Below are 25,121 nucleotides of genomic sequence, written 5' to 3'. Positions count from 1 at the left end.
TCCCTGGGATGTTGGGCAGCATAGATTGTATGCACTGGGAGTGGAAGAACTGCCCCGCCGCCTGGAAGGGGATGTACACTACCGGCTTCAAAGCCAAGCATCCCACGATGATCCTTGAAGCTGTAGCTGACTACCGGTTGTGGATATGGCATGCTTATTTTGGAGTCGCCGGGTCCAACAACGACATCAACGTTCTCCAGTCGTCGCCCCTGTTCAACGATCAGTGCAATGGCGTTGGTCCCGCCATCAGTTTCGTCGCCAACGGCAACCAGCATAATATGGGGTACTATTTGGCAGATGGGATATACCCAAACTGGCCTGTCTTTGTGAAGTCAATCAAGCATGCGACCGGACAAAAGAAGACATACTTTGCGAGCCGTCAGGAAGCAGCGCGCAAGGATGTGGAGCGGGCATTTGGTGTGCTCCAGAGTCGGTGGGCGGTAGTGAAGGGTCCTGCACGGCAGTGGTATATTCCCAACATCGGCGATGTCATGTACGCATGTATCATAATGCACAACATGATTGTCGAAAATGAAGTTGCGGAACTGACTCAGTGGACCAATGAAGATGATACGGGTGCAGGTCCAAGTCACGGCGTGGCCACCGCGAATGTGAATATGGGGGTACCTCATGGAGAGGTCGAGCGGCTGCGTGCATTTGCCGACATGCGGCAAACAGATGCCCATATTCGACTTCAGCAGGATATTATCGAAGAGGTTTGGACTCGGAGGGGTTGACGTGATAATGTATGAATTTTTTTTTTATTAGTGTGTAATTTTTTTTTTCGAATCATGTATGTTTTTTCCGATAAAGTTGTTAATTTTTCCCGTTCGTATTCTCGGTCAAATTTTATTTCCGTAAACGTAAATTGTTTTATTTGTGAATTTATGATTTTTTTTATTGCGGGATGTCCTAGTGGGAAGGGCGATGGGAAGGGCGGATATGCATGGGATGTCCTAGTGATGTGGCAGTGGGGTGGGATGTCCTAGTGACGTGGCAGGAGGTGTTTTTGGGATGTCCTAGTGGATGTCCGAGTGGGATGTCCGCCCACTGGAGATGCTCTAAGCAAACCGACACCTATATGATTTCATTTATTCATCCCTAGTAAAACCTATCTACCATCTACTATTTTTACCCTGGTCTCAATGGTGATAATCAGCGTAGTACTCAGGGAAGAACATTTTTATACTTCTCTCTAGACTTAAGAGGCTCTTCTGTATGATTCTTCTATTTTAAGTTCATATTCGACATACCAGATTCATTATCATTGTCTGGAGAGATTATTTCATAATAAGGTTATGTTTATTAAACAAGCTGATTTATTCATACTCGCAATTCCATTGGCCCAAAACTACTGGTGTCATCATCAAAATCAAATTCTAAACATCAACATCCATGTTGCAACATAGAATTCTCAAAAAGTAAAACCAATTAGCAACAACTCTGCAACCTACCTACATACTTGTTATACTCATGCACCCTTTGTTCATTACTAGTATAAAGCAAAGTGATGATCGTGATTAAAAACTGTAAAATGACAGAAGATATGTTTGTAAAGCACCATGGAAGCACTAGATCTTTAATGGTAGCAGCTGATTATATCTCTCACTGTAAAGAAGAAAGTGGAGTAATGATATCCATTCTTTAGTTCTAATACCAAGAGTTATCTGACCAACAACACTACATCATATACTAGAACCCGACACAAGATATCAGTAATATTGATACAACTACTAAATCCCAAAAGCTACAAATCGATGTTGGTTAAATGGGATCTCCTGTTCGATTATCATGATGACTAACTTTCAGAGCCTCCATGAATGTTATGAATTAGATATATAGCATTTTGCAGCAGAGCATCCGTTTCCTCATTTGCAGTGTCAAGTGCGCGAAGTTCCTTGATCTCCTCCTGCCACTTTTCCATCTGCTCCTTGTGTATTCTGTCACATGTTAGCAGTTAAAGTGTGTGGCCTCACGTTTCCAGTAATTATAGACCACAATTACTTTCTATTCACTCACAAAATCATGCGTTCTTCAAACTCATTGCTCAGCTCCTTCAGCATTGACTTCCCTGATTCTAGCAGCTCTGACACCTTCACATAATGATAATAGGGCACCCATGTTCAAACACATTATTCCAAGAAATGATGCATCATATGGAAACAATAATGTATTCAAATAAGGTGTTTGGATTCTTTGAAAAAAATGAGGTGTTGAAAGTCACAAATTCCCCCTTCCAGATTTATTACAGATCAATGAGTGCTGAAGTTGTTTACCATCTGAGTGAAGTTATTGATCTTTTCGAGGATGTGAGAGATGTCCATCTCCACCAGTTCGGAATTCGAAGTTACTACATTATCTTCAGCTGAAACCTCTATCATAGATCCATCTTGCAGAGCTAACTCCTTTTCTTCAACCTGTTAATGGTCAGTGCATCAGTTATAAGGAAATAGAAAACTTTTAATCTACCTTGTTGCCATCTTAATGCTTATTCATAGAAGAAGGGAGAACACATACAGAACTCTTCATTCGTTTTGCCATTCCAGCAGTGCCTTCAGTTTCCATCTTCAAAAAGAAAGAGCTTATAAAGCTGCAGAAAGAAATAACTATAACCGAATCATCTTTGAGAAGACACTGACAAGACAAGTGTAAAGCAGAAGGCAGCTAATAACCAACTACTTGAGCATCCTTTAACCTTGATCATTTTGAGTATTTTATGATTGCATACGAAAATGCTTATTTTGACAGGTCTATCCCGTAAGTAGTACTAATTCCGGTTCACTTTTTCACCGATAAATAACTAAAGGAAGAAATTACAGTTTCTGGATGATAGGGGAAAAAACATTGCTATCATTTTCTCATTTCAATCCAACTCAAAAAAAAAAGGCTCTGAAGAAACTCACAGAGAAATGAAAGATGATCCAGTGATTCATAAATCATAACAGTCAGAGTACTAGCAACTTTTAACGAACACAAAACTGGAAAGTTACGAAACAAAAGCTCTATATGTCAATGCTGGTAGATGAAAGAGGAGAATGATATGATAGATTAATAAAGTAATCAATCCATCAAAGTAATCGATGAATTAGCTTAGATTATTTACTAATTCATCCTATCACTCAAAGTAAATGTCCAACAAGTATACCTATAGCACAAATTGTGTAAACATAAAGGAATGGCGCAAAATTTCCTCAATCAGAATCCGCGAATTAATAGCACCAATCCGATTTAATAGATGCAGAAAAAAACTTAAAAAACCAAGTTAGACGTGAAATTCACCAATCAATACAGTAGTGTGCGCATGTGTTGTGCTGTGTTTGAGAGAGATGGAGAAGAGAGAGAGAGAGAGCTCTCTGAGCACATGCGATCGCCGTAGCTGAGATTTAAGCAACAATCAGGATAAAAGGGAAACGAAGCTCAATCCATGCTTCAACTAAAATTAGGCATGAAATTACCAGATTAATCTGCAGAAATCCGTAGGCGACAACTGTGTGTGTTTGGGGAGAGAGAGAGAGAGAGAGAGAGAGAGAGAGAGAGAGAGAGAATGCGATGGCGGGGCAAAATCGAATTTATAAGCATTGGTTGGCGGGACGAGAAAACTAATGTGCTGCGATCTTTTTTAAGGGCATTTTTGAAGCACAATTTTGCCCTCAGATTTAATATGTATAGGCTTATATTTAAGGATACGATTGTAGTAATATGTATAAGCTACAACAAGTCCTTTAATTTTGAGTGGGTAATAAATAAAACAGTTACTTGCCAATAAAAATTATACTACTACTAAATATTACACAATATTTGAATCTGAATTAATGGTACAAATGTTGAGGTGTAAAAATTAGTAGTACTACTATAAATTTTGTGTATGGTGGTGGCTGGTGGGGTGACAAAAGTAGTAGTGATGAGTTGGGATGTTAATAATAGATTAGGGGAAAGTGGAGACGTGTTCCATGATCCATCCTGGCTGCTGCACAAATCCTGAGCAAGGCATTTATCTTATTAATCAATTTATATCAAACAAAATCAATTTATATTAGTTCCTTTTTCAAACTAGACTTAATTAGCAATAAATTATTAGGCCCTTAATTTGTCACTTTAGCCGCCACCAGTAGTTAGTTAGTTAGCTACTATTTCAAATAACGTTTTTTGCTTCAAACTAGCGTCTCCTCTTTCCACATTTTCAAGTAAAACTCCACCACTCCCTTCCGTTGACCTTTCTCTTTACTTATTTATCACAACACATCTCTCTATTCTCATGGATGTATCATCTCCATTCACCTCCCCTCAAATTATAACTAGTATTCATTCTGCCGGTTTTTCCTTTATCACCAATATATTTATGATGCAAGTTGTGTTCAATTCTTCAAATTAAGCTATCATCCTTATTATGCGTGGTCGCACATAACTCTTCGAGTTAATACTCATGCTGTAATTGTCACTATTTTCCATTTTTGTGTGTTTGTATTTCACATGTGTATTTTTCATTGATGGTTTCAGATGGCAACTCATAAAACGGTTGAACCTAAAAGGAAGCAATCCTTTGTATGTAGCTGGGTTCCATCACTAATTTTTCTTTCAACACTTTTCTTCATAGGGAGTGCTCTGTTACTTACTGATTATAAAGAGGTGGATATAGGCTTCATGTTTAATGATTTGATTTTGTTCAGTTAATGTGTGAGGTTTTTATTTTTGGCAAAACAACTTTTTATGTCTTATGCGTGCAGAGCTTTTTTGGATGCAGTCAGCATCCAATAGAGGTGACAAAATCCAAGATTTGTGAGGTTTGTGGGGAATTTAAACAATAACTTGTAAGATTATGGGTTTACTTATTGCTCAATTTGTTGTACTTTTTGATCTAGAAAGAAGAGTGCATTCCTGATGGAACTGAGACACTACCAAGAGGTATTGTCACAAGAACTTCTGATCTGGAGATGAGGCCACTTTGGGGCCCTCCTAAGAAGAAGGTATCTATGTTTTTGTATTACATTCATTCTTTGATTTTCAGATAGTGCTGTGAACAAATAGATAATCATACATAATTGCATACACATATGCTGTAGGAGGTAATCATATACATCTATTCAGATCATATTTCTGAAGATTTCAGCATAGCATGCATTGTTACAAATCTTTTTCTTGTTTCACGTTACTCAAATGTAGGCTAAATGTGAACACTCTTGTAGTTTCTGAACTTGCATAATGAGTAAAGTTTCGATAAAACTGTGTTTCATTTCATTTATCTGATCAAGGCCTTGTTTCTGCTCCTACTCTCATATTAGAAGTCGAAGTCACCAATGAACTTACTGGCTATTGCAGTTGGGATAAAGCAAAAGAAAAATGTAAATGAAATTGTAAAGAAGGTAATGAAGGTTGACGCACCCTCGTTTCAGCTGCTTAAAAATATTTTCCTCAAGCCATGAACAGTTGTTTCGTATGATTCAGTTCCAGCTCACTGATTTTGCCATCATGCTTTTTCACTATGATGGCAATGTGGATGGATGGAGAGATCTAGAATGGAGTAGCAGTGCTGTACATGTTTCTGCTGTAAACCAAACTAAGTGGTACTAGTAGTTCACTTCACACTTGGAGTTCCGTTTTGACATGCACATTTACTAACATAAATTTGGATTTTTTCTTCCAATTCTGTGTTTTCACTTAGGTGGTTTGCCAAGCGGTTCTTACATCCTGATATTGTGGCAGCATACGACTATATATTCCTGTGGGATGAAGATCTTGGTGTCGAACATTTTCATGTTGGAAGGTAAATCCACCTAATATACATATACGAGTGCGTGCACATGGTTGGCTGTAGTGATGTGATAGACCACAGACGACAATGGTTGTTAATTTGTTATATACAGGCCTATCTTGCTTTATTATTAGCAATTACTATTAGATTTTCGAAACATGTATTTAATGGATTTATTTTGTCTTGGGGCAGATATCTGTCAATTATTAAAGAAGAGGGACTTCAAATATCGCAGCCTGCAATTGATGCTGACAAATCCGAGGTCCATTACACACTTACAGCGAGAAAAACGAATTCTACATTACACCGGTATGTACTGTTGGACTTGAGAATATACCCTCTATGAGCAGCAAAAACTTGATTGCTGATGACAAAATTTTATAATTATTAATGACATGATTCTGTTAAATTTCTTATTCGTATTCTTATTCTGATGTGTTGCTCTGTATTTTTACTTTTGACAGGAGGGCTGTTAATTTACATGGCCCAGGATATAAGTGTTTTGAGAACAGTATGGACCCTCCGTGCACGGGGTAAATTAACTCATCACTCCATATATAAAATGGGCAGCCTTGGCTAGAGTAAATAGCTTTTTCATGGATGCATTATATACGAATTAGCTGTATTAAAAAACAACAATATGTTTACGTTAACACAGGTTCGTGGAGATGATGGCTCCTGTGTTCTCGAGAGAATCGTGGCGTTGTGCTTGGCACATGATTCAGGTTTGGAAATGTACATATACATGTAAATATTAATTCCTTCCTTTTAAGGTTTTTTGTGCATAGGATGATTTTCCTTATCCTTGGCCTATGATCAACTGGAATGATTCTTGCTCATATATTTGTTTAACAGAATGACCTTGTTCATGCATGGGGCTTGGATTTTTTGCTGGGGTACTGTGTACAGGTTTGCAATTTCATCGAGTTAGTACTGTGGAATTCATGTTCTTGTTGAAACTAGGTTGCAGTTTTTTCTATTTATATTTCTGGCAGGGCAATAGAACCGAAAATATTGGTGTTGTCGACTCTCAGTATTTAATCCACTCGGGTATTCCTTCCCTTGGAGGTTCAGGAGATGGAAAGGTAGTCTTCATTTCTTCTGTCCTCGAAAGGATATTTAGGAAAAGAATGCATACGACATTACAGATGCGTTAAAAAGTTTCTGACCAGCTGAATCCAATGATCAAGAGAACAGAATTACAAGATGCATGCTTCATTCTCTCAAAATACTATCTTACTTTCCAACTTTGCTTTTAATTTCCTATGCGTTTGGTCGTGCAGACGAATGATGCTGAAATTGATCGGCTAGCTTCCATGACAACCACAGTGGATGGATTTGATGGTAGAACTTCCGTAAGTGTTCTTTCACTCTTTCATACCTATACATACATATGGGATTTTGAGTTCCGAGTTTTGAATCATGGTGGTGTTTTGCAGGTGAGAATAGCGTCGTTAAACAAGTTCAAAAATAGGTGGGGGAATGCTGTGAGAGAAGATGAGTGTTGGGTAGATCCATTCCATCAACCCTCTTAAGCCACGGCTGATCATCATTATTCATTAATAAATATAGTTTCACCACACACCAAAATACTTGTACAAAACATAACTTCGTTCCATTCAAATGAGAATATTTTTGTTTCTGATTTGTGAATGGTTGCTCTGCCTGCTTGCCGGGTTTTTTATACCCTTTTTCTGCTCTCAAAAGATTCAAGGAAATCGTGATACGATATTTTAAGGTGCAAAATATATTTGTGTTACGGTTAGGTACAAGCGGTTGAGCATACCGTTGGTTTGGTCTACAAATTAATCGCGATTCATATTGCGAATGAAATCTTAGCAAAAAACAATTTATAATGTTTCAAACTCTGAAACTAACAAATAATACTACTACGACAAAAATTATAAAATACTCATGGATTTTAAATAAAAAAGGACCTTAGTCTTCGATTTTAATTAATACTCCGTTTATAAGTTACTAATCGAATTATAATCATTTTGGCAGCTAAATAAGGATAAAAATGAATCATTTCATAGTAGTAAGGCCTCAGAACAATTACATACTCCATAATATTTTAACCAATTATAAATGGTCATATGTTTAGGAAGTAGGATGAAAATAAAAATGGATATCAATCAAACGATATTGTTTCTTGGGGCAAAATAACTAAAAATTTAAAACCATAGAGCTAAAGTGCAATTTACCTAAAACTGATTGCTATTGGGCGAAAGTGTGAACCCAATCATCTCCTACCCCAACCCAAGTGTAAGAGTCAGCCACAAATGGCCGCACCTCTCTCTCCTCTTTCTCTCTCCTTAGTTTACAAGCTCAGGCCTCTCTATTTGTTCACCGCCCACGAGCCATTTTCTCCTCTCCGCTCTCCATCACTTTCACTTCCACACTCACCAAGATGGTGTAATCTCAATCCACCCGATGCATTCACCCCTACAACCACCAAAAGATGGAAAATCTCCGCCGCCAACTATGATTTCTTGCTTGCAGAAGCAAGCCCAGCTGAGAGTTCTCAAGCAATAGTTTCGACTAGCGACGATGGTGTCTCGACTATTATATCAGTTCTCCTTCTCATCGCGTTTATCGGTTTAACCATTTTCATCGTAGGGGTAAGTAAAGCTTCTTTCTTACTGTATGCATCTTCGAGTGTTAAAAAGATGTGATTTTGGTAAGTGGATGGTGGTTGATTTTGGAGGGATGTTTGTCAGGTTATCTACATAGCTGTGACGGACTTCATGCAGAAGAGGGAGGGAGAGAAGTATAAGAACGAAGAAGCTGAGAGGAAGAAGAAGGGTGGTAAGAAAGGGAAAGTTAGAGCCAGAGCTAGAGATGGACCTAGAGGTTTTGGGCAGAAGATCCAACAAGATGATGATGATGATTTTGATCTTGATTAAGCAATACTGCTAATTAAAGTTGTGCACTGAGAATTTCATGACATTTGCAGCTTTGTTTGTGAAGGAGGAATATCTGCATTTTTTGGGAAATGTTATTTACTGCTTTCTATGATTATTTCAATATTCCTCTAGATTTGCTCTACATTCTCAAGGAGTCGAGAAAAAAAGGAAATGGATATAAAGGGTGGGAGATGTAATGTATTTGGCCAAGTGAGATATAAAACTGTAAATTACCATACATAGAGCAATCCTCTCAGCCTTACATAGAAAAGCAACTTCAACTCTCGAAAATGGCATAATTTTGTACAGTCACTTTGCACTATATTACACCCTCGGCATCCATCAGTATTGTCAATTTGAATCTTCTCCTCAGCATCAGCAGCAGCAGAATAGGGGCCTCAGCTCTTACCAGACTCTCTCTACCTATAAACTTAGCACTACACAATGTACAGGTAACAGCTTTATTTGCAATCAGCAGCTTATAACCTCATCATCAAAAGCTTAAGAAAGAAAGACGAGAAAGAGAGGTAGCCCAAACTAGCCTCAGTTAGCTGTACAACTTCTTTCTTTCCTACTACACGTCTACGCTATTGGGGTCTGAGCAGCAATTCTCCTCTCTGACATCAAAGAAATAGAAAACAATGGTTAGTTAGTTATATGGTGGTGTGGCCGATCAGGAAGTGGGGGAAGTTGAGAATCTACATACCCCCAGCAGCAACAAGTTTCTCCACACGGGCTACTATGTGCTTCCCATATGTGTATTTCTTTAATGCGTTCAAGTGGACTCTTATTCTTGACATGATCAGTTCACGCTGCTGATCACTACAAGTTTCTAAAACTTTCTGTACAACGTAATTTGCAAATTGGTCTTTCATCATGGCCTGATTGAGGGCAGAGTGAGAAAAGACAAGTTCAGGAAACTACTAGTTCATATACTCATCTAGGCATATCAAAATTCTGTATTAAGGATCATAGCTGGATTTTTCCATTTCTGAAGAATACTATCTGAACATTGTGCAAGGGGAAGAAGGTATGCAACAAACCTGAAGAGGCTCATTCTCATCAGTTGTTCCAAGCATCTCATTCACCAACAGTTGGCGTTCACTATGATCGCTAAATGTTAAGCATTTTTCGACAACATTTGATGCAAACTTCTGTTGGCTCATCTGGACAATATTCCCAGCTAATTCCTGGATGATGGTTGATCGCTCGTGTGGCTTTCCATGCCCCAGTACATGCTATAGAATCATCATAAAAAGCAGTCAGTGAAAAGAATAGTAGTACTACAATTTTTCTACATAAACTAATGAAACATCACTATGCTTAAAAAATCACAAGAAATTACAAACCTGGACAACATAGTTCCCATACTGATCTTGTGCCAGCATACTTACAGATCCCAAAATTTCTTCCATAACTTTGCTCTGGGTAGTTTCATCCTTACAGTGCTCTAAAACTCGCTGCATAATTGGAAACATCAAATGTTATGCACTAACTCTTTGAACATAATCCCAAATACAAGCGTGAAGACATCTAAACAGTTCTTGGTAACCTGTATCACACGGCAACCATAAGGGTGCGTCGAGAGGGTCACAACTTGATCATAGAATGTCGAGACAATAAACTGAATATGCTCCTCGGGGACACACTCGATGCACTTCTGGATAACATGATTCCCATTCTGATCACGAACACAACGCATGCCGTGCCCATCCAGCTCCTCCACCATTTTGATCTTTTGATCCACATCGACAACTTCTATTGCCTACAAAATCGGACAGTGATTATTATAGGAAGGATCTCTTTATTTGACAAATGAAAAGAAGATTGACACAAACAGCCATTTCATTATTTGAATATGTAAATCCAAAGCTGATGTTACCTTTTGGATCACTCTACAACCATACATTTGGAGACTTAGGTTAAGTACATGACCAAAAAGCTTGTCAGCCAGCTCTCTTCGTTGAGATGCCATACCATGTTCGAAGAACTGGCAATGCATAAAAATTCAGTATTCCAGTGGATTAACAAAGTCAAGATACAATAAAATGAAGTAAAAAGGACCACCCGTATCAACTACAACTAGTCACAGAACTTTGTACCTTTTGGATTACATAATTACCAAACACATCAGTCATTAATGCAAGAGCTTGCGGAAAAATTTCCTCAAAAACCATGTTCTTCTCTTCTATTGTTGCAGTTTCAAGCTTTTGTTGAATGAATCGGCTTCCATATTGATCAGCACTGGCAAAAGATGTAGACATTAAAAGTCAAAAATCAAGAGACTCACAAATGAAAAAGAAAATTAATTTTAAAAAGGGTATACCTGAATTCAACAACATGACCGACAATCTCTGAAAGTTCAAAGCACTTTGCTTTATTGCTCTTGAACTCTTCCAGCAGTGAAGAAGCAAAAGTACTATCCATGTTATCCAAGGACCAGGGTCCAATTATGCTCCCGGAAACATTTCTTAACCCACCAGGGTATCTGACATTGAAGTCTCCATGCCTTAGAGGGCTACCAGGGCCTCCAGAATTAGGAATTACTGAACTAGCCAGGGGACTTCCAGGATATGACACTCCGAGCCCAAAAGCAGGATTCCCATAGTAACCATGAGGGCGAGATACACCTGTTTTACCACCCAATGGAGCACCATATTGAGATTTCTGAGGAGATATCATATTCGCAAGATAGGCTTTCTGGAGCAGGTCCATGTATGAGTTACCCATATAGTTCCTATCGAAAGAAGGATCATTGAGAGCGGTTACTTGTGCAGCATATTCAGCGGTTCTCAAATACTGCTGATATAAAGGGTCGACATAAGGTGCCTGCAGGGCGCTACTCAGAACCTGATTTCCTAATCTTCCAAGGCTATGCTCAGCAGCAGCACCCATATTTGATCCCCCCAACATCCTAGAGCCCATCCCAGGTACAGCCATAGCTGATGCAACAGCAGCGTTTTCAAACAATGGCGGCAAATTAGACCCACCAAGTTGACCTGATATTGGACTCATAGGGTACCCGCTTAATCCATAATTTGAAAATGATGAGTTAGGACTATCCAGATGCTGATACTGAGAAAATCCACCACCTCCACCATTAGCTGCAGCATTAGGAGAAACTTGCAGGTATGAATTATTAGAAAGGACAACATATCTGTGCAGCTCAGATTGAAAAGAATGATTACCACTTAAATCTGATCCACCTCCATTTCCCATACCAGAATCAGAAGGCATTATTTTACCTGCCTGGGGAACAGCAGACATATTATATGGCCCAGATTCATGTTTCTTCTTATAAGATTGTTGCCTAGTGTTATTCTGGCCTCCCTGAGGATTAAAAGAATAATTATTGTGGTCATCAGCATCCGACTCAATCTGGGAGGATGAATGATTCTCCTCATCCACGATGCCATTTGAAAGGTTCAAGACTGACAAAGCAACCGCAAGATCAGCAGGTTCATTGGAATGGGAAGCTACACCATTGAAAGAGTTAGGACTATTTATGTTTCTTTTCTCTGAATTTCCCCCCCTGCCTCCACCAATGGGAGTTGGGCAAGGACTTGGTGCTCTTGCGATGCGTTGAGGATCAGGAGTTGAGCTTCTTGACAAGGATGCACCCAAGACAGCAGCATAAGAGAATGACGCAGCTGTTCCTGTGTGATGAGGAGCAGATGAGGTCGGAGTATATGAAGTTGAGTGTACTAGATCAGATGAAGACAATTCCCGACACAGATGAGCTAACTCAGCCTCTGTGGAAGCCATAGCACTAGAATTTTCATCAAAAGCATTTCTGCTAGCTGGGCGAGAAGGGTGTCCGGGAACAGGAGTAGCACGGTTCATGTCATCCTGCATAGATATTAAGAATTTAGACTATATCAAAAGAGCTGGATAATGCAGGATTTAATGTGTTCTGATTGAAGTTGGTAGCAAGTACCCACTGGCCCTCCACTCATTGACAGATACAGCACATAAATGACTCCCAAGGGATGTTTTAAAATACAAAGCATTTATATTTGAAACTGAGGAGGGGAGCTTAGAAGATCAAATATGAAACACTCTTCTTGCCAAGTAGAAAGCTTCTTAAAGAAGCATAATAAAGCAAGAAGACTAGCATATGATAATGGCTGCATATATTGATTCAAGATGAAAATGGAAATCCAAACATGACCTTAAATGCAGAAAGCATGTGGGTTCATGACCACCAAACACATCAGGATAAAAGAGAAAGCATGTGGCTATACGAAACCATACACACATTGTCTAGTTAAGCGATGGGTTCATGAGTACTCAGAGTCAAAAGATGATAAATCTACATTTTCAAAGTGCAAGCATCTTGGGGCAGTGCCAGAAATCCTCATGGATAAAAACCAAATTTATTACAAGTTACAAGGAAGCATACATATAGTAAGCAAGCATGCCAAATTCTAGAGCTCATGGTACAATTTCATGATGTTTTGCTTGCAATAGTTTAATCAGAAAAGGAATCCAGTGATAGGGGCACAAGCAGGAACAAATAAAAAGTTTTCTTGGGTACATTAATGCTAAAGCTGTTATGTCAGGGGAACTGCTGAATAGTCTTCAATACAAAGAATGTATCTAGAAACAAAACTGTGCACACTAAATTCTTTGAATAGAGGAAGCATCAAGTCTAAAGAAATGTGAAATGAACCCGTGAGATAAAATGAAAAAGGAGCATATTCAATGAAATTCTCTACAACTGAGCATAGAACTACAACACTCTGATGCAACAATAACTGCAAGCGTGACAACAAATCTCAGATACAAATATAATGAGAAGAAAAGGAACATACAAATAAAGGTATAATGAAAATCGCTAACCTGAAAAATCTCTGCAAGGCTCTTCTGCTTGCTACCTAGTCCTAATCCAGGCAAACCAATAAGTCCATCACCACCCCACTCTACAGAACCCTGCAGTTTGTCCCCATTCTCACTTTCTTGCTTCTTCGGATTAAAACCAGGGGGCATCGAAAAGAGGGATCTCCCACCATTGCCACTGTCACTCCTGTTCACCTTCCTCTTATCCCCAATAGCAGAACTCCCTCCTTGCAGCCTCTGAGCAAACCTCCAATCCTCTCTTGACAACAGAGGAGGCGGAAGCCGCGGGTTCAAATTAACATTCGAGTAATAGTAAGATAAATACGCAGGATCAGACCTAAGATCCTCCTCGGACATGAACCCGTTACCATTCTTATTTCTTGCAAACTCAGAAATTGCTGCACTAACATCAGCTCCACTTTCGGCAGCACCACCACTGGCCCCATGGTTGAACAACCCACCAACTGCACTTAGTGAACCCTCCACTGTCGGTGGAGCTGATCCACTTCTATACAAATTAAGCTCCTTTTCAAGATCATCAGCCTCTTGCCTCCTCTGTTCACGGAGCAACATCCCTATATCCTGCTCAAACTCATCCGGATATGAACTTTCACTATTTCCAACAATCGGTCTCCTACCCATTTCGGGTAACATGTTTATTCACAAATTCACTGTTCATTACAAGAAGAAACAAGGCTAAAGTTAATCCAATTGCAAAGCAACAGATACAGACCCTCGAAACCCTAGAGTTTTACCAATAATGGAACTTGACTAATACATAAAAACATGAGCAAATTGGAAAATACTTACAAAGCTTTGAGCTCATAAAAACCAACCTTATGACTCAGTTCTTGAAGATGAATAGAGACGTCACGATCAAATATAAAGGAAAAGCACTCATCTCATAATAATAGATGAACTACAATAAATTTAGGTGTTGGGCAAAGGGTCATGTTTATTCAAACAAGTTTGAAGAAAATGAACAAGAAGAAGAGAAGGTAATAAGTTAATAAAGTATGAATATGGCGGCGAATCGTTCTCGCAAAGAAGGCTTTTAGGGTTTTGTTGCAACTACTACTGTGCAAAGAGAGAGAAAGAGAAAGGCGATGTGGTGATTAAACACAGAGTGACCGATATTAAGCTGCCATATTTATATTTTGTTTCCAAAAGTAGTATGGGGATATTATTCACTATGGCTATAGCCGATATGCTTAATTTTGTCAATAAACAAATTCCCTTAATACTAGGTGATAAATTTGACCCGGTGATGGATAACCGACTGCTGCTACTGCTTAATCAATTACCCTAATTTTGAAATCAACCAAAAAGTAACAGAACTTGTGACTCAGTAGAGGATATATACACAGATGGAGAGAGAGAATTAGCTCATCTTCCAAAAGAAGAAGAATCTGCAGGCGACACGTTCACTCTTTGCATTTGTAGGGCAATTACAAACTGCCGCTTGTGGTTAATGCCTTACCTATATTCAAGCTCTCTCTCCCCTCTCTTTCTCTCCTGGTTTACTGTTTACTGTTGTAACTTTCTTTTTCTCCGTTCCCTTTTTAGAATCTTCTTCATCATTTGAAAACTCGAATTTACTGTACATGGTTATCTTTCTTAATCGGGGTAAAATATCTACGTTTTTTTTATACACCATATACTATCAAGAAATACTACGAACAAATATAAATGTAACAAGTTATAGTATGAATTTTATTTATATAACATAATTAAAACTATATGCTACATACATTATTGAAGCACCACTTTATTCGACGGTTTATAAATGTCGTGTTTCCATCCGGCCGGGTGGTTTTATGGCACAAGCTATCTGGCCTGGGTAGCTACTTAGAACTGTTCTGGCTGGATGCTTTGCATGACTTTTCTTTTCATGAGCTTTATTTCCACCTCAACTCTAAACATGAGAAAAAGTTATTTCAAATATAAGTTAAAAAAAACATAATACATATACGAAACCTAAGAATAATTAATGGAATATTTGATTCACATTAATAAGTTGCATTTACAAAACCATGAAATATAAAATTAAATAGTCAAAAAAAAAAATTAACGTAACCATAAAAAAAATAGTCAATCTAATTCTCTTCTCCTCTACCCCATTGGTGAAAGCAATCTACACACACTTGTGTGTGTTTCATCTATGTGTCTTGAAATATTTCAAAATTCCATTTTTAGCAAGTGCTGCACAAAACAGAAATGCCACGCAAACCTTTATCCACATTTAATAGAAAATTATTTCAAGCAAGAGATGTTGTTTATTGTGATACATTGTACTCCATATATAGTTGGCCCACTCAATAAAAAAATGAAGAAGAAAAAAGAACTCCACTGCTAGGAATTTATCTTGATTTTAATAATTATTTTCTCAGTACATCAACGACATTGGGCTGCACTATGTCGAACATATATGAACTGCATAGAATTAAATTAAATTTATTTATTTATGAGCAGTGGGTTAGAAACATAATTACAGAAGCCCAACTATATTAAGTAGTAGTACTATAATATAAGTGAAATTAAACATAATTTGTGAAGCAAAATGTGCAGTGTAATTAAATCTTTATTGCTTGAGTTCTCTTAATAGTATGCGGTATCTATGTCACGCTAATCGTATAAATATAAATCAACACATTAAAAAATACATTAAATTTACATAAAAAAATATCGTGTGACATAAGCTATTCTTAAGCAAAATAAGAAAATAATTCTGGTGGCTGTGCAATTAAATCTTGCAACTGTTATTGAAGCCTGGTAGTTCGACGCCGAATAATATAATTAATCAACTTATTATTGTCATAAATCCATCATAAAGAGACGACCTACAATTTTTAACCTCAATTATTCTTTTATCCAAGTAGGTTGTAGGAATACCCAATAGAATAGGGAATAGCTAATTACACATGTAATCAATGAAACCAGTGTATGAAGACTGATCTTGCTCTGATCTAATTAAAAATATAAAATATCCAACTATAGTAAAAGACATCTTTATTTGTAAACAAATAAATAAATGGAATGTCTAGCGTAAAATGGTCCAACATATCAAAATATATTGGACAAACAAGCAGAACTACAATAGGTCAACAGGTACTCTTGGGTGCATTGTTGTACCCAATTATATTATTTTAAAAGAAATCAAGTTTATTTTTTTTATAAAATAATTGAATATTAATAAATTATAATTTTGAATGAATTAATTTCTAAGAAATTCAATTAATCATGAAAAATATGCATGCATCCAGATAATTGACACCCTTTAGGTGATCTTACGCCAATTGTTAGGATTGAACAAAATACAAGAAAAATGAATAAATATGTTTTTCTTTAACTATAGAAATTAAAAAATAATACTATTTGAGTACAAATGCAGCACCATGATTCTGTCCAAGTACAAATTAACATTTTTTGAACTTCTCCAACCACTTATTTTGTTTTGCGCACTAATCTTTGTCTAACGAAAATAATGCATCACAACCGTATCCAACAAATCATGCTAGTTATAATTATAATAAAATAATAATACTACAATAAGCCCAAATCATATAAGCATTTTTGACCAAAATATTGTCAGGCCACACCCTATTGGGTTTCATGTACAACGTCATTTAATAAATATACAAAAACAAAAACGACCATTTTTTCATTTGTAAACTGGGCCTATTTTTTTTTAACTAATAATCATCAAAATTTGGCAAAAAACCGAAATCTATATCACAGATCTGACTTAAAATCTTCTGAACTAAGAAAATCATTTGGGAAAGTGTGAAAAAGCTAAAAGGCAAATGACTCACAAATGAAGTTGGTTGTCAACTTCACATTGAAAAATCGGTAAAATATAACACACGTTTTTAAAAACTCCAGCCGTGAATATCTTTCACAGAGAAACTAAAGTAAAACTTGTAAATGACTATGTATAAAATATATACGTATTTGAAAGATGACAGCAACATAAAGAAAGCGGGATTGATTCGAGAAAAAATTACAAAAAGCGCTACTTGTAAGCATTTTTCTTAAAGTAAAAGTGTTCATAGTTCATACATAAAGCAGAAAACCAGCTCATCAAATGTACAGTCATGGCTTAACATTTGGAAATTTACCTCTATATTACAACCTCAGCATTTGTATAGTCATTTTTATCATCACCTCATGGACGGGCAACGCAACGCGATCCACCTGCGCCTCTCAGCTAAACTACACTCTACCTTCGAACTTAGCACTACACAATGTACATATTTTCCAGTAAAGGTAACTTTTTTTATTTGCAATTAAGCTCATACCCGAAAGGTGTGTATGAGCATAGAGTTTGAGAAGAAACCACGAACAGCCAAACTAGGCTGAGTTAGCTGTACAACTTCTTTCCTACAGCAAGTCTACGCAGCCTTTTGGGTGTGAGCAGCGGCAGCAGCAGCTATTCTCCTCTCTGCCAATCAAGATAAAACACACGGAATGTATCACATTACCAATTTATGAAAAGACGACCATAAAACAAAGAGAGTAATACTTTTCTGATGTTCAAACAGAAGTGACCAACTAGTTAAATGTTTTTGGGGGAATTGAGTGAGTGAGCAAGCTGAGACACAAATGTTTAATAAGGAGAATAATTTCAAAGTTAGGATGCATACCCCCAGCAGCAACAAGTTTCTCTACACGAGCTACTATATGCTTCCCATAGGTGTACTTCTTCAGTGCATTCAGATGGACCTTAATTCTACACATGATCAGTTCACGCTCCTGATCGCTACATGTCTCGAGCACTTTCTGTACGACATAGTTTGCAAACTGATCTTTCATCATAGCCTGTGGGAGAGAGATATTAGAAGACTTGGCCAAATTGATAGTATAAAAGTACAAAATTAGATGTATCATTTAAGCCACACATTTATCATCATTGAAACCATCATTGCCGAACCATAGTTGAAAAGATAAAACTTGAACACAAAAGCTATATGAATCTTATTTGCATTACAGAAGTAGCACCAAACAAATATGAAACCCTTAATATTACTGTGATTGCTAAAGGCAAATAGGTAAATATTAAATTAAAGTTGTACAGCGCCGTTATCAGAGACTGACAAACCTGAAGGGGTTCATTTTCATCAGTAGTGCCAAGCATCTCAGTCACCAGAAACTGGCGTTCACTTGGGTCACCAAAAGTCAAGCATTTCTCGACAACATTTGATGCAAATTTCTGCTGGCTCATCTCAACTATCTTTCCAGCTAATTCCTGAATTATAGTTGTTCGCTCATGTGGCTTCCCATGCTCCAGTACATGCTACAATATCAACATGAAAAATATCGAGTGAAAAGTTCTTTCGCCATCGATGTAATGTTTGTGTTTCAAAATTCAAATTACTTATCCATGTGACTTTAACTATGCACTTTTAAGGAAGCAGAGAGAAAAGGGTAGATTATGCATTTACTGATAAATGCATAAGTTAGGTTGCAAAAGTGGTCGAAGATAATAGAGAGGGGCTTCAAAGCAGAATGAAGATGAGATCCAGGTGTGCAAAGCTAAAGGTGGAGTTCTACAGGCAAAACATTAAATCGAAACTTCAATTTTCAAGCATGCATTTCGAACTTTCTTGCATCCACATAGTACCTAGACAGCATCTCCAGCATACACAAGGCAACAAGTACATATGACTCAATGAAGCAAAATTACAAACCTGAACAACATAATTCCCATACTGATCCTGTGCCAGCATGCTTACGGACCCCATAATCTCTTCCATCACTTTCATCTGGGTGCTTTCATCCTTACAGTGCTCGAGAACTCTCTGCAGATACAAAAGCACCTCACAATGTAAAGTAATACAACAGCATAATCATGGTCAAAGGGACAGAGATATTAAACTTTTCCCTAACCTGGATTACACGACAGCCATATGGATGAGTAGAGAGAGTCACAACTTGGTCAAAAAATGTTGACACAACAAACTGAATGTGCTCCTCAGGGACGCACTCAATGCACTTCTGAATAACATGATTTCCATTTTGATCACGAACACATCGCATTACATGCCCATCCAGCTCTTCCACCATTTTGATTTTTTGATCAACATCAATAACTTCTATTGCCTGTATAAGCATTTCCCACTTCATCAACAACAAAAAATAGTATAGTCTTGGAAGAATAAGTATCTCCAATTCAACTAAAAGTAACATCTTTAAGAGCAATTAGCACTTTTATGTCCCAAATGGGGATTTATATTTTCTACAGCTGACAGGCGAGAAATTTATCCAATAGGATTTCAGATGCATAATTATGGTTAGTTCATAAAACGATAAATGCTACCTTCTGTATTACTCGGCAACCATACATCTGGAGGCTTAGGTTCAGTACATGTCCAAAAAGCTTACCAGCTAATTCTCTCCTTTGAGATGGCAGGCCATGTTCAAAAAACTGGCAAGAGAAATTATCAGCTCCTAAAGAACTAAAAAGCTCTAGAAGATCAAATTAAGAAAAAACAGGTCAACCAAAGGACAGGACAAGTATGTTTGGTACCTTTTGTACTACATAATTACCAAACACATCAGTAATTAATGTCAGAGCTCGAGGAAAAATTTCATCGAAAACCATGCACTTCTCTTCTGTTGTAGCAGTTTCAAGCTTTTGTTGAATGAATCGGCTTCCATATTGATCAGCGCTGGATGTTAAGTTGAAAAAGGAGTCAGATATCACTTTCCTCGATTAAATTTTCATCACAACTATGTTTATACATATATGTATATATATACCTGAACTCAACAACATGACCAGTGATCTCTGAAAGCTCAAAGCATCTGGCTTTATTGCTCTTGAACTCTTCCAGCAAAGAAGAGCTGAAGCTAGGATCCAAGTGCCAGGGTCCAATGGTACTCCCAGCTGCATTTCTCAGCCCACCAGGGTATCTCATATTGAAGTCACCATGCCTAATAGGGCTACCAGGTCCTCCAACTGAATTGGAAATAGCTGGGCTACCCAAGGGACTTCCAGGATATGACATTCCAAGCCCAAAAGCAGGATTCCCGTAGTAACCATGAGGACTAGACACACCAGTTTTTCCACCCAGGGGAACACCATACTCTGAATTCTGACCAGGCAACAAATTTCCAAGATAGGCCTTCTGAAGCAGGTCAAAATATGACTCACCCAAGTAGTTCCTATTGACAGGTTGATCATTAAGAGCTGCAACTTGTGCTGCAGAGAATTCAGCAGTCCTCAAGTACTGGAGATACAAAGGGTCGACAAAAGGTGCCTGCTGCATACTCCCAGTCATCTGGCTGCCTATTCTTCCCAGATTCAACTCGGGAATATTATTAGATCCTCCCAACATTCTGGAGTCCATTCCAGATGCAGCCAGAGCAGATGCAGCAGCATTCTCAAACAGTGGAGGCAAATTGGGGCTCCCAAGTTGACCAGATATTGGACTCATAGGGTAGCCACTTCCATAATTTGAAAAGGATGAATTGGGACTATCCAAAAACTGATGAAGTAAGCCACCTCCACCACTCACTGCAGCATTAGAAGATCCTTTCCTGAATGAGTGATTCGAAGGAACACCATTCTTCTGAAGCTCAGCCCGAATATAAGCATTATTACTGACATGTGATACATAACCATTGTTTAAAACAGAGTCAGAGGTGCTTATATTTGCTGGTTGAGGAGCAGAAGACATATTTGACTGCCCAAGTTCGTGTTTTTTCTTATACATATGTTGTCTAACATTATTTTGGCCTCCCTGCGCATTAAAAAGATAGTTATTGTGACCATCTGCATTAGGCTCATTATGAGGGGACAAATGATGCTCCTCATCCATAACGCCATTCGAGAGGTTTACTCCTGATAAGGCAGCAACCAGATCAGCAGTATCCTTTGAGTGAGAAGATACCCCACCAAAGGAGCTGGCATTATTAATGCTTCTTTTTTCAGAATTTCCGGCCCTGCCTCCACCAATAGGAGTTGGGCAAGGGCTGGGAGCTCTTGCAATTCGTTGAGGATCCGGTGTTGAGCTTCTTGACAAGGATGCACCCAAAGCAGCAGCATAAGAATATGAAGTAGGTCCTCCACCATGCTGAGCACCTGTGGAACTGTGCGTATTTGAAGCTGAGAGTAATGTGTCTGAGGATGTGAAATCTCCATACAGATGAGCCAGCTCGGCTTCTGCTGAGCTCAAAGCATTGGCATTCTCATCAAAGGCATTTCTGCTGGCCGGTCTTGAAGGGTGTGTAGAATCCGGAGTAGCACGGTTAAAGTCATCCTGCATAGACAGAAAGAACAAATGAGGTAGACATTAGAGCTGCTAATCCACACTGCTTTACATTTTTACCATAAAAACATATTCAAAAGTTTAGAATACCAATGTAAATTAGTACCCAAACAAACTCTATATGGGAAACTGCAAAGAAGCATTTAGAGAAGCAATCAGAATAGAACAATAGCAGTTGTGAAAAAGTATGAAGCCCAATGCAAAACATCATGATAGTTTGAGATGCATGCGACTTCAGCAGAAAAAAGACAGAAATTCCCAAATTTAATCCTCAAGATAAAATAACAAGAGAAGCCTAGAAAACTGGTGGCAATAACAGAACGAACATGTTTATAAGAAAGCTAAAGAAAAGACCATTATCTTAACATTGAGTTGGGACAAAAAGGAGAAAAAAAAGGATAGAGAGAATAACTCAAACTGCAAGCATACTGTAGACATACATTCCTATCATAATGGTATGAATCTAGGTTAAGCATACCAAGTTGTGCTAGCATCACTGACTTCTGCATCACCAACTACTACTAAAGTATGATTTCAACAGTTTAGAAAGGATGATCCATATGAACAAAGTGGTCAGCTAGTTACAACGTATTGAGAAAGAAAGAAATTATACAAATTCACAAATCACAAGTAGGACACGAAATGAGTACATAGTTTTTCAAATATTAGTTTCATTTGCACAGATAAGATATGTCCAGCAAAGAGCCATATGAAATTTGATAAGAGTCCTGCAATGAATACCAAGATAGATCAAATTTTCGTAAATGTGAGAAAGTTGATTTTAAAAAGAAAGTGAGGGAATGAAAATGAATTAGAGTGAAGGACAAGCAAGTACATATAATTGAATCATTACAAAATTTAAAAATCTACAACCATAACATGGGATAGCTGGAAAATACTGAAGCCACGTATCAAGAAAAAAGAAATGTCCAAGTTAAAAAAAGACTGCATGACCAGAAAGAGGTGTATAGTAGTATACTAACCTTAAATATCTCTACAAGACTCTTTTGTTTGCTACCCAATCCTAATCCAGGCAATCCAATCAGTCCATCACTGCCCCACTCCACATGACCCTGCATTCTGTCCATTCCCTCAGCCTCCTGCTTGTTGGAGTTCAAATTATGCGACGACGGAAACATGGATCTCCCACCATTGCCACTATCATCCCTATTGACCTTCCTCCTATCACCAATTGCAGAACTCCCCCCTTGAAACCTCTGAGAAAATCGCCAATCCTCCCTCGAGATCAGAGGTGGTGGCAGCCTCGGGTTCAAATTGACATTCGAGTAATAATAAGACAAATAAGCAGGATCAGACCTAAGCTCCTCCTCAGACATGAACTCATTGCCACTGTTTTCCGTGAAATCAGTAAAAGCCGGACCACCCGCACCACCACTGTGGTTGAACAACCCACCAACTGCACTCAGTGAACCATCCACAGTAGGTGGAGCCGATCCACTCCTATACAAATTCAGCTCCTTCTCAAGATCATCAGCCTCTTGCCTCCGCTGTTCACGAAGCACAAAACCTATCTCCTTTTCATACTCATCTCCAAACGAATTTTCATTATTTCCAATCATCGGCCTTCTACCCAATTCAGACAACATGATTCTCCACAAAACTCAAAAGTCCCAGATAACAACTGTTCATTACACAAACAAATAAAAGCTCAAATTTACATCAGCAACTAGAAACTTAAACAAATGGAGTACATCGAGAACAAAACGCAAAGTAATCGCAACAATAAAATCGAAGAAAAAAAACAGTTTGCAGAAATTGAATAAAAGAGCTGCAAGCTCATAAAAGTGATAACTTTGACTATCAGTTACACAGAAACTCATTTCTTGAAGATAAATAAAAATCAGCCTAATAACTCGACCATTAAACACAGAAGAAGACTCACTTTCAGCGTAGGTTGAGTAACCGTAAATCAAACGAGTTTTATCCTCTGTTCTTCATTGAATCTCAAATAAATGTGCAATATTACAATAACTGTGATTAAAGACAAGGGAAAACAAAGGTGGTGGTCTCTGAGAGAGTGAAATGGTATTGGTTTAGAGTTTGTGCAAGAACACTGAGAGTGAGACAGAGGATCACAGGTTTATTTAATAAGGAAGAAGATCAATCTGGCGGCGAATTGAACCCCATTTAGGGTTTTGTGACTAAAGAGAGGAAGCACGGACAACACTGGCCTAATAAATTCTTTTTTCCTGACCTTCTCAATTTCTATATGTGGCAAAATGCCTCTTCACCTCTAAAAATGTACTAAATCCTAGTTACATTGGTTTGATGTTGTATAAATGGGTAAATGGTGATTTAGTAAGATAGGAGAAATACAATATATAAACAGCAATGAAATAGTGATAAAACAAGCATATAATTAAGATTATGCGAGCAACCGACGTTGAAATATAATTTGTCGATCTTTACCCATCGTGAAAGATAAATTTTATTTACATTTTCCGATGTCGTTTAAGAAGCTTAAGTTAAAAAGAAGGTGAACTAGTAACACCGAAGAAACACAAAATATAAACAATAACAAAAAATTAGTAAAACAAGCATGTTGTTTAGGATTATGCAAGCAATAAACGTCAGGATGTAATCGTCGACCCCGTCCACTGATAAGAGATTGCGTTTTTTATTGTTCTGTAAAAAGGTTCAAGCTAAGAAGACGATGAACAGGTAATGTAGAAGAAATACGAATATAAACAATAATAATAAATAATAAATGTAATAAAAGAAGCATGTTATTTAATATTATACGAGCAACACACAGAATTTAATACGTCGATCCTCATCCACGAGTGAAAGATAAATCTTAGTTATATTTTTTTATGTCGTATAAGAGGCTTAGGCCAATAAGACGACAAACTGGTGATATAGAAGAAACACAAAATATAAACAATAACAGCAAAAAGTAATAAAACACACGAGTTATTTAAGATTATACGAGCAGCACACACGGGAACTAATTAATCAATCTTTATCCATTCATGAAAGATAAATCTTAATAACATTTTATTGAGATTATATAAAAGGCTCGGGCTAAAGACAATAAACTAGAAGAAACCCAAACGACAACAAAAAAAGTAATTAAACAAACACGTTATTTAAGATTATACGAGAATCGTATATTATGATGTAATTTGTCAATCCTTATCCACCGAACTTTGTTTAATTGGTATGTCCACATAATCATAACGAAATGAAATATTGTAATTATGTTGATTCTAAAAAATTAAGGCTTTTATGATAAAACTTTATTTTATTAAAGAGAGAATCGGGCTTTAGTACTAGGACATAACGCATGTGGTCCCTATTCCTTAAAAATATCGCTAGAAAACTTTTGGACTTTTT

At 37.7% G+C, this 25,121-nt stretch overlaps 5 protein-coding genes across 15 annotated transcripts; 2 read left to right on the top strand and 3 right to left on the bottom strand.

Annotated features, from left to right (window-relative positions):
* Positions 1 to 1,578: 1,578 nt before the first annotated feature.
* On the bottom strand, positions 1,579 to 3,633 carry LOC121740865. Of its 5 annotated transcripts, none has more exons than XM_042133508.1 (6): positions 3,456 to 3,633; positions 3,146 to 3,376; positions 2,518 to 2,590; positions 2,277 to 2,417; positions 2,020 to 2,093; positions 1,579 to 1,940 (listed from the first exon to the last, which is right to left on the bottom strand). In XM_042133508.1, the coding sequence occupies exons 3-6, from the start codon at positions 2,563 to 2,565 to the stop codon at positions 1,799 to 1,801; spliced, it is 405 nt and encodes a 134-aa protein (XP_041989442.1). In that variant the 5' UTR covers positions 2,566 to 2,590; positions 3,146 to 3,376; positions 3,456 to 3,633; the 3' UTR covers positions 1,579 to 1,798. The 5 variants fall into 5 exon arrangements, with proteins under 5 accessions (XP_041989442.1, XP_041989444.1, XP_041989441.1 ...); XM_042133510.1 differs by having other exon boundaries at positions 2,518 to 2,606; positions 3,280 to 3,376; XM_042133507.1 differs by having other exon boundaries at positions 3,280 to 3,376.
* Positions 3,634 to 4,197: 564 nt separating this feature from the next.
* Positions 4,198 to 7,396, top strand: LOC121811095. Of its 4 annotated transcripts, XM_042211890.1 has the most exons (14): positions 4,203 to 4,413; positions 4,498 to 4,626; positions 4,725 to 4,781; positions 4,860 to 4,964; positions 5,280 to 5,360; positions 5,443 to 5,561; positions 5,660 to 5,761; positions 5,942 to 6,058; positions 6,214 to 6,282; positions 6,408 to 6,474; positions 6,605 to 6,658; positions 6,745 to 6,834; positions 7,033 to 7,104; positions 7,189 to 7,396. In XM_042211890.1, the coding sequence occupies exons 2-14, from the start codon at positions 4,498 to 4,500 to the stop codon at positions 7,282 to 7,284; spliced, it is 1,158 nt and encodes a 385-aa protein (XP_042067824.1). In that variant the 5' UTR covers positions 4,203 to 4,413; the 3' UTR covers positions 7,285 to 7,396. The 4 variants fall into 4 exon arrangements, 3 of the variants coding, with proteins under 3 accessions (XP_042067823.1, XP_042067824.1, XP_042067826.1); XM_042211889.1 differs by having other exon boundaries at positions 4,202 to 4,626; XR_006052508.1 differs by lacking the exon at positions 7,189 to 7,396 and having other exon boundaries at positions 4,198 to 4,626; positions 6,720 to 6,834; positions 7,033 to 7,091.
* A 513-nt stretch (positions 7,397 to 7,909) lies between these two features.
* On the top strand, positions 7,910 to 8,770 carry LOC121741234. Its single transcript, XM_042133945.1, has 2 exons — positions 7,910 to 8,370; positions 8,470 to 8,770. Exons 1-2 carry the CDS (start codon positions 8,032 to 8,034, stop codon positions 8,653 to 8,655), a joined length of 525 nt encoding a protein of 174 aa, XP_041989879.1. The 5' UTR covers positions 7,910 to 8,031; the 3' UTR covers positions 8,656 to 8,770.
* A 101-nt stretch (positions 8,771 to 8,871) lies between these two features.
* On the bottom strand, positions 8,872 to 14,990 carry LOC121741233 (pumilio homolog 2-like). Of its 4 annotated transcripts, none has more exons than XM_042133942.1 (11): positions 14,331 to 14,990; positions 13,498 to 14,165; positions 11,844 to 12,504; positions 10,982 to 11,759; positions 10,758 to 10,899; positions 10,538 to 10,645; positions 10,208 to 10,420; positions 10,005 to 10,115; positions 9,699 to 9,893; positions 9,362 to 9,536; positions 8,872 to 9,272 (listed from the first exon to the last, which is right to left on the bottom strand). In XM_042133942.1, exons 2-11 carry the CDS (start codon positions 14,146 to 14,148, stop codon positions 9,238 to 9,240), a joined length of 3,069 nt encoding a protein of 1,022 aa, XP_041989876.1. In that variant the 5' UTR covers positions 14,149 to 14,165; positions 14,331 to 14,990; the 3' UTR covers positions 8,872 to 9,237. The 4 variants fall into 4 exon arrangements, with proteins under 4 accessions (XP_041989876.1, XP_041989877.1, XP_041989875.1 ...); XM_042133943.1 differs by having other exon boundaries at positions 11,901 to 12,504; XM_042133941.1 differs by having other exon boundaries at positions 10,982 to 12,504; positions 14,305 to 14,990.
* A 2,504-nt stretch (positions 14,991 to 17,494) lies between these two features.
* On the bottom strand, positions 17,495 to 23,988 carry LOC121741379 (pumilio homolog 1-like). Its single transcript, XM_042134102.1, has 10 exons — positions 23,668 to 23,988; positions 22,748 to 23,406; positions 20,254 to 21,755; positions 20,021 to 20,162; positions 19,811 to 19,918; positions 19,381 to 19,593; positions 19,182 to 19,292; positions 18,593 to 18,787; positions 18,138 to 18,312; positions 17,495 to 17,935 (listed from the first exon to the last, which is right to left on the bottom strand). Exons 2-10 carry the CDS (start codon positions 23,369 to 23,371, stop codon positions 17,886 to 17,888), a joined length of 3,120 nt encoding a protein of 1,039 aa, XP_041990036.1. The 5' UTR covers positions 23,372 to 23,406; positions 23,668 to 23,988; the 3' UTR covers positions 17,495 to 17,885.
* Positions 23,989 to 25,121: the final 1,133 nt, after the last annotated feature.

This window comes from Salvia splendens, chromosome 7 (genome assembly GCF_004379255.2).
Source record: "Salvia splendens isolate huo1 chromosome 7, SspV2, whole genome shotgun sequence".
NCBI lineage: Eukaryota > Viridiplantae > Streptophyta > Magnoliopsida > Lamiales > Lamiaceae > Salvia > Salvia splendens.
The sequence above is the reverse complement of the archived record's forward strand: the minus strand, read 5'-3'. Positions and strand labels throughout refer to the sequence as shown.

Bases quoted from the DNA above. Each gene is read 5' to 3' on its own strand.
- LOC121740865 (XM_042133508.1), bottom strand. From the start codon at position 2,565: ATGGAAACTGAAGGCACTGCTGGAATGGCAAAACGAATGAAGAGTTCT. The intron at 2,418-2,517 runs GTATGTGTTCTC...GACCATTAACAG, and splicing joins CAAAACGAATGAAGAGTTCT to GTTGAAGAAAAGGAGTTAGC. The intron at 1,941-2,019 runs GTGAGTGAATAG...AACATGTGACAG, and splicing joins TTTGAAGAACGCATGATTTT to AATACACAAGGAGCAGATGG.
- LOC121811095 (XM_042211889.1), top strand. From the start codon at position 4,498: ATGGCAACTCATAAAACGGTTGAACCTAAAAGGAAGCAATCCTTTGTA. The intron at 5,361-5,442 runs GTAATGAAGGTT...CGTATGATTCAG, and splicing joins TAAATGAAATTGTAAAGAAG to TTCCAGCTCACTGATTTTGC. The intron at 5,562-5,659 runs GTACTAGTAGTT...GTTTTCACTTAG, and splicing joins GCTGTAAACCAAACTAAGTG to GTGGTTTGCCAAGCGGTTCT.
- LOC121741234 (XM_042133945.1), top strand. From the start codon at position 8,032: ATGGCCGCACCTCTCTCTCCTCTTTCTCTCTCCTTAGTTTACAAGCTC. The intron at 8,371-8,469 runs GTAAGTAAAGCT...GATGTTTGTCAG, and splicing joins TAACCATTTTCATCGTAGGG to GTTATCTACATAGCTGTGAC.
- LOC121741233 (XM_042133941.1), bottom strand. From the start codon at position 14,148: ATGTTACCCGAAATGGGTAGGAGACCGATTGTTGGAAATAGTGAAAGT. The intron at 10,900-10,981 runs GTATACCCTTTT...ATCTTTTGCCAG, and splicing joins GGTCATGTTGTTGAATTCAG to TGCTGATCAATATGGAAGCC. The intron at 10,116-10,207 runs GTTACCAAGAAC...CCAATTATGCAG, and splicing joins ATGGTTGCCGTGTGATACAG to CGAGTTTTAGAGCACTGTAA.
- LOC121741379 (XM_042134102.1), bottom strand. From the start codon at position 23,371: ATGTTGTCTGAATTGGGTAGAAGGCCGATGATTGGAAATAATGAAAAT. The intron at 19,293-19,380 runs GTTAGGGAAAAG...TTGTATCTGCAG, and splicing joins ATGGCTGTCGTGTAATCCAG to AGAGTTCTCGAGCACTGTAA. The intron at 18,313-18,592 runs GTTTGTCAGTCT...TCTCTCCCACAG, and splicing joins ATGAAAATGAACCCCTTCAG to GCTATGATGAAAGATCAGTT.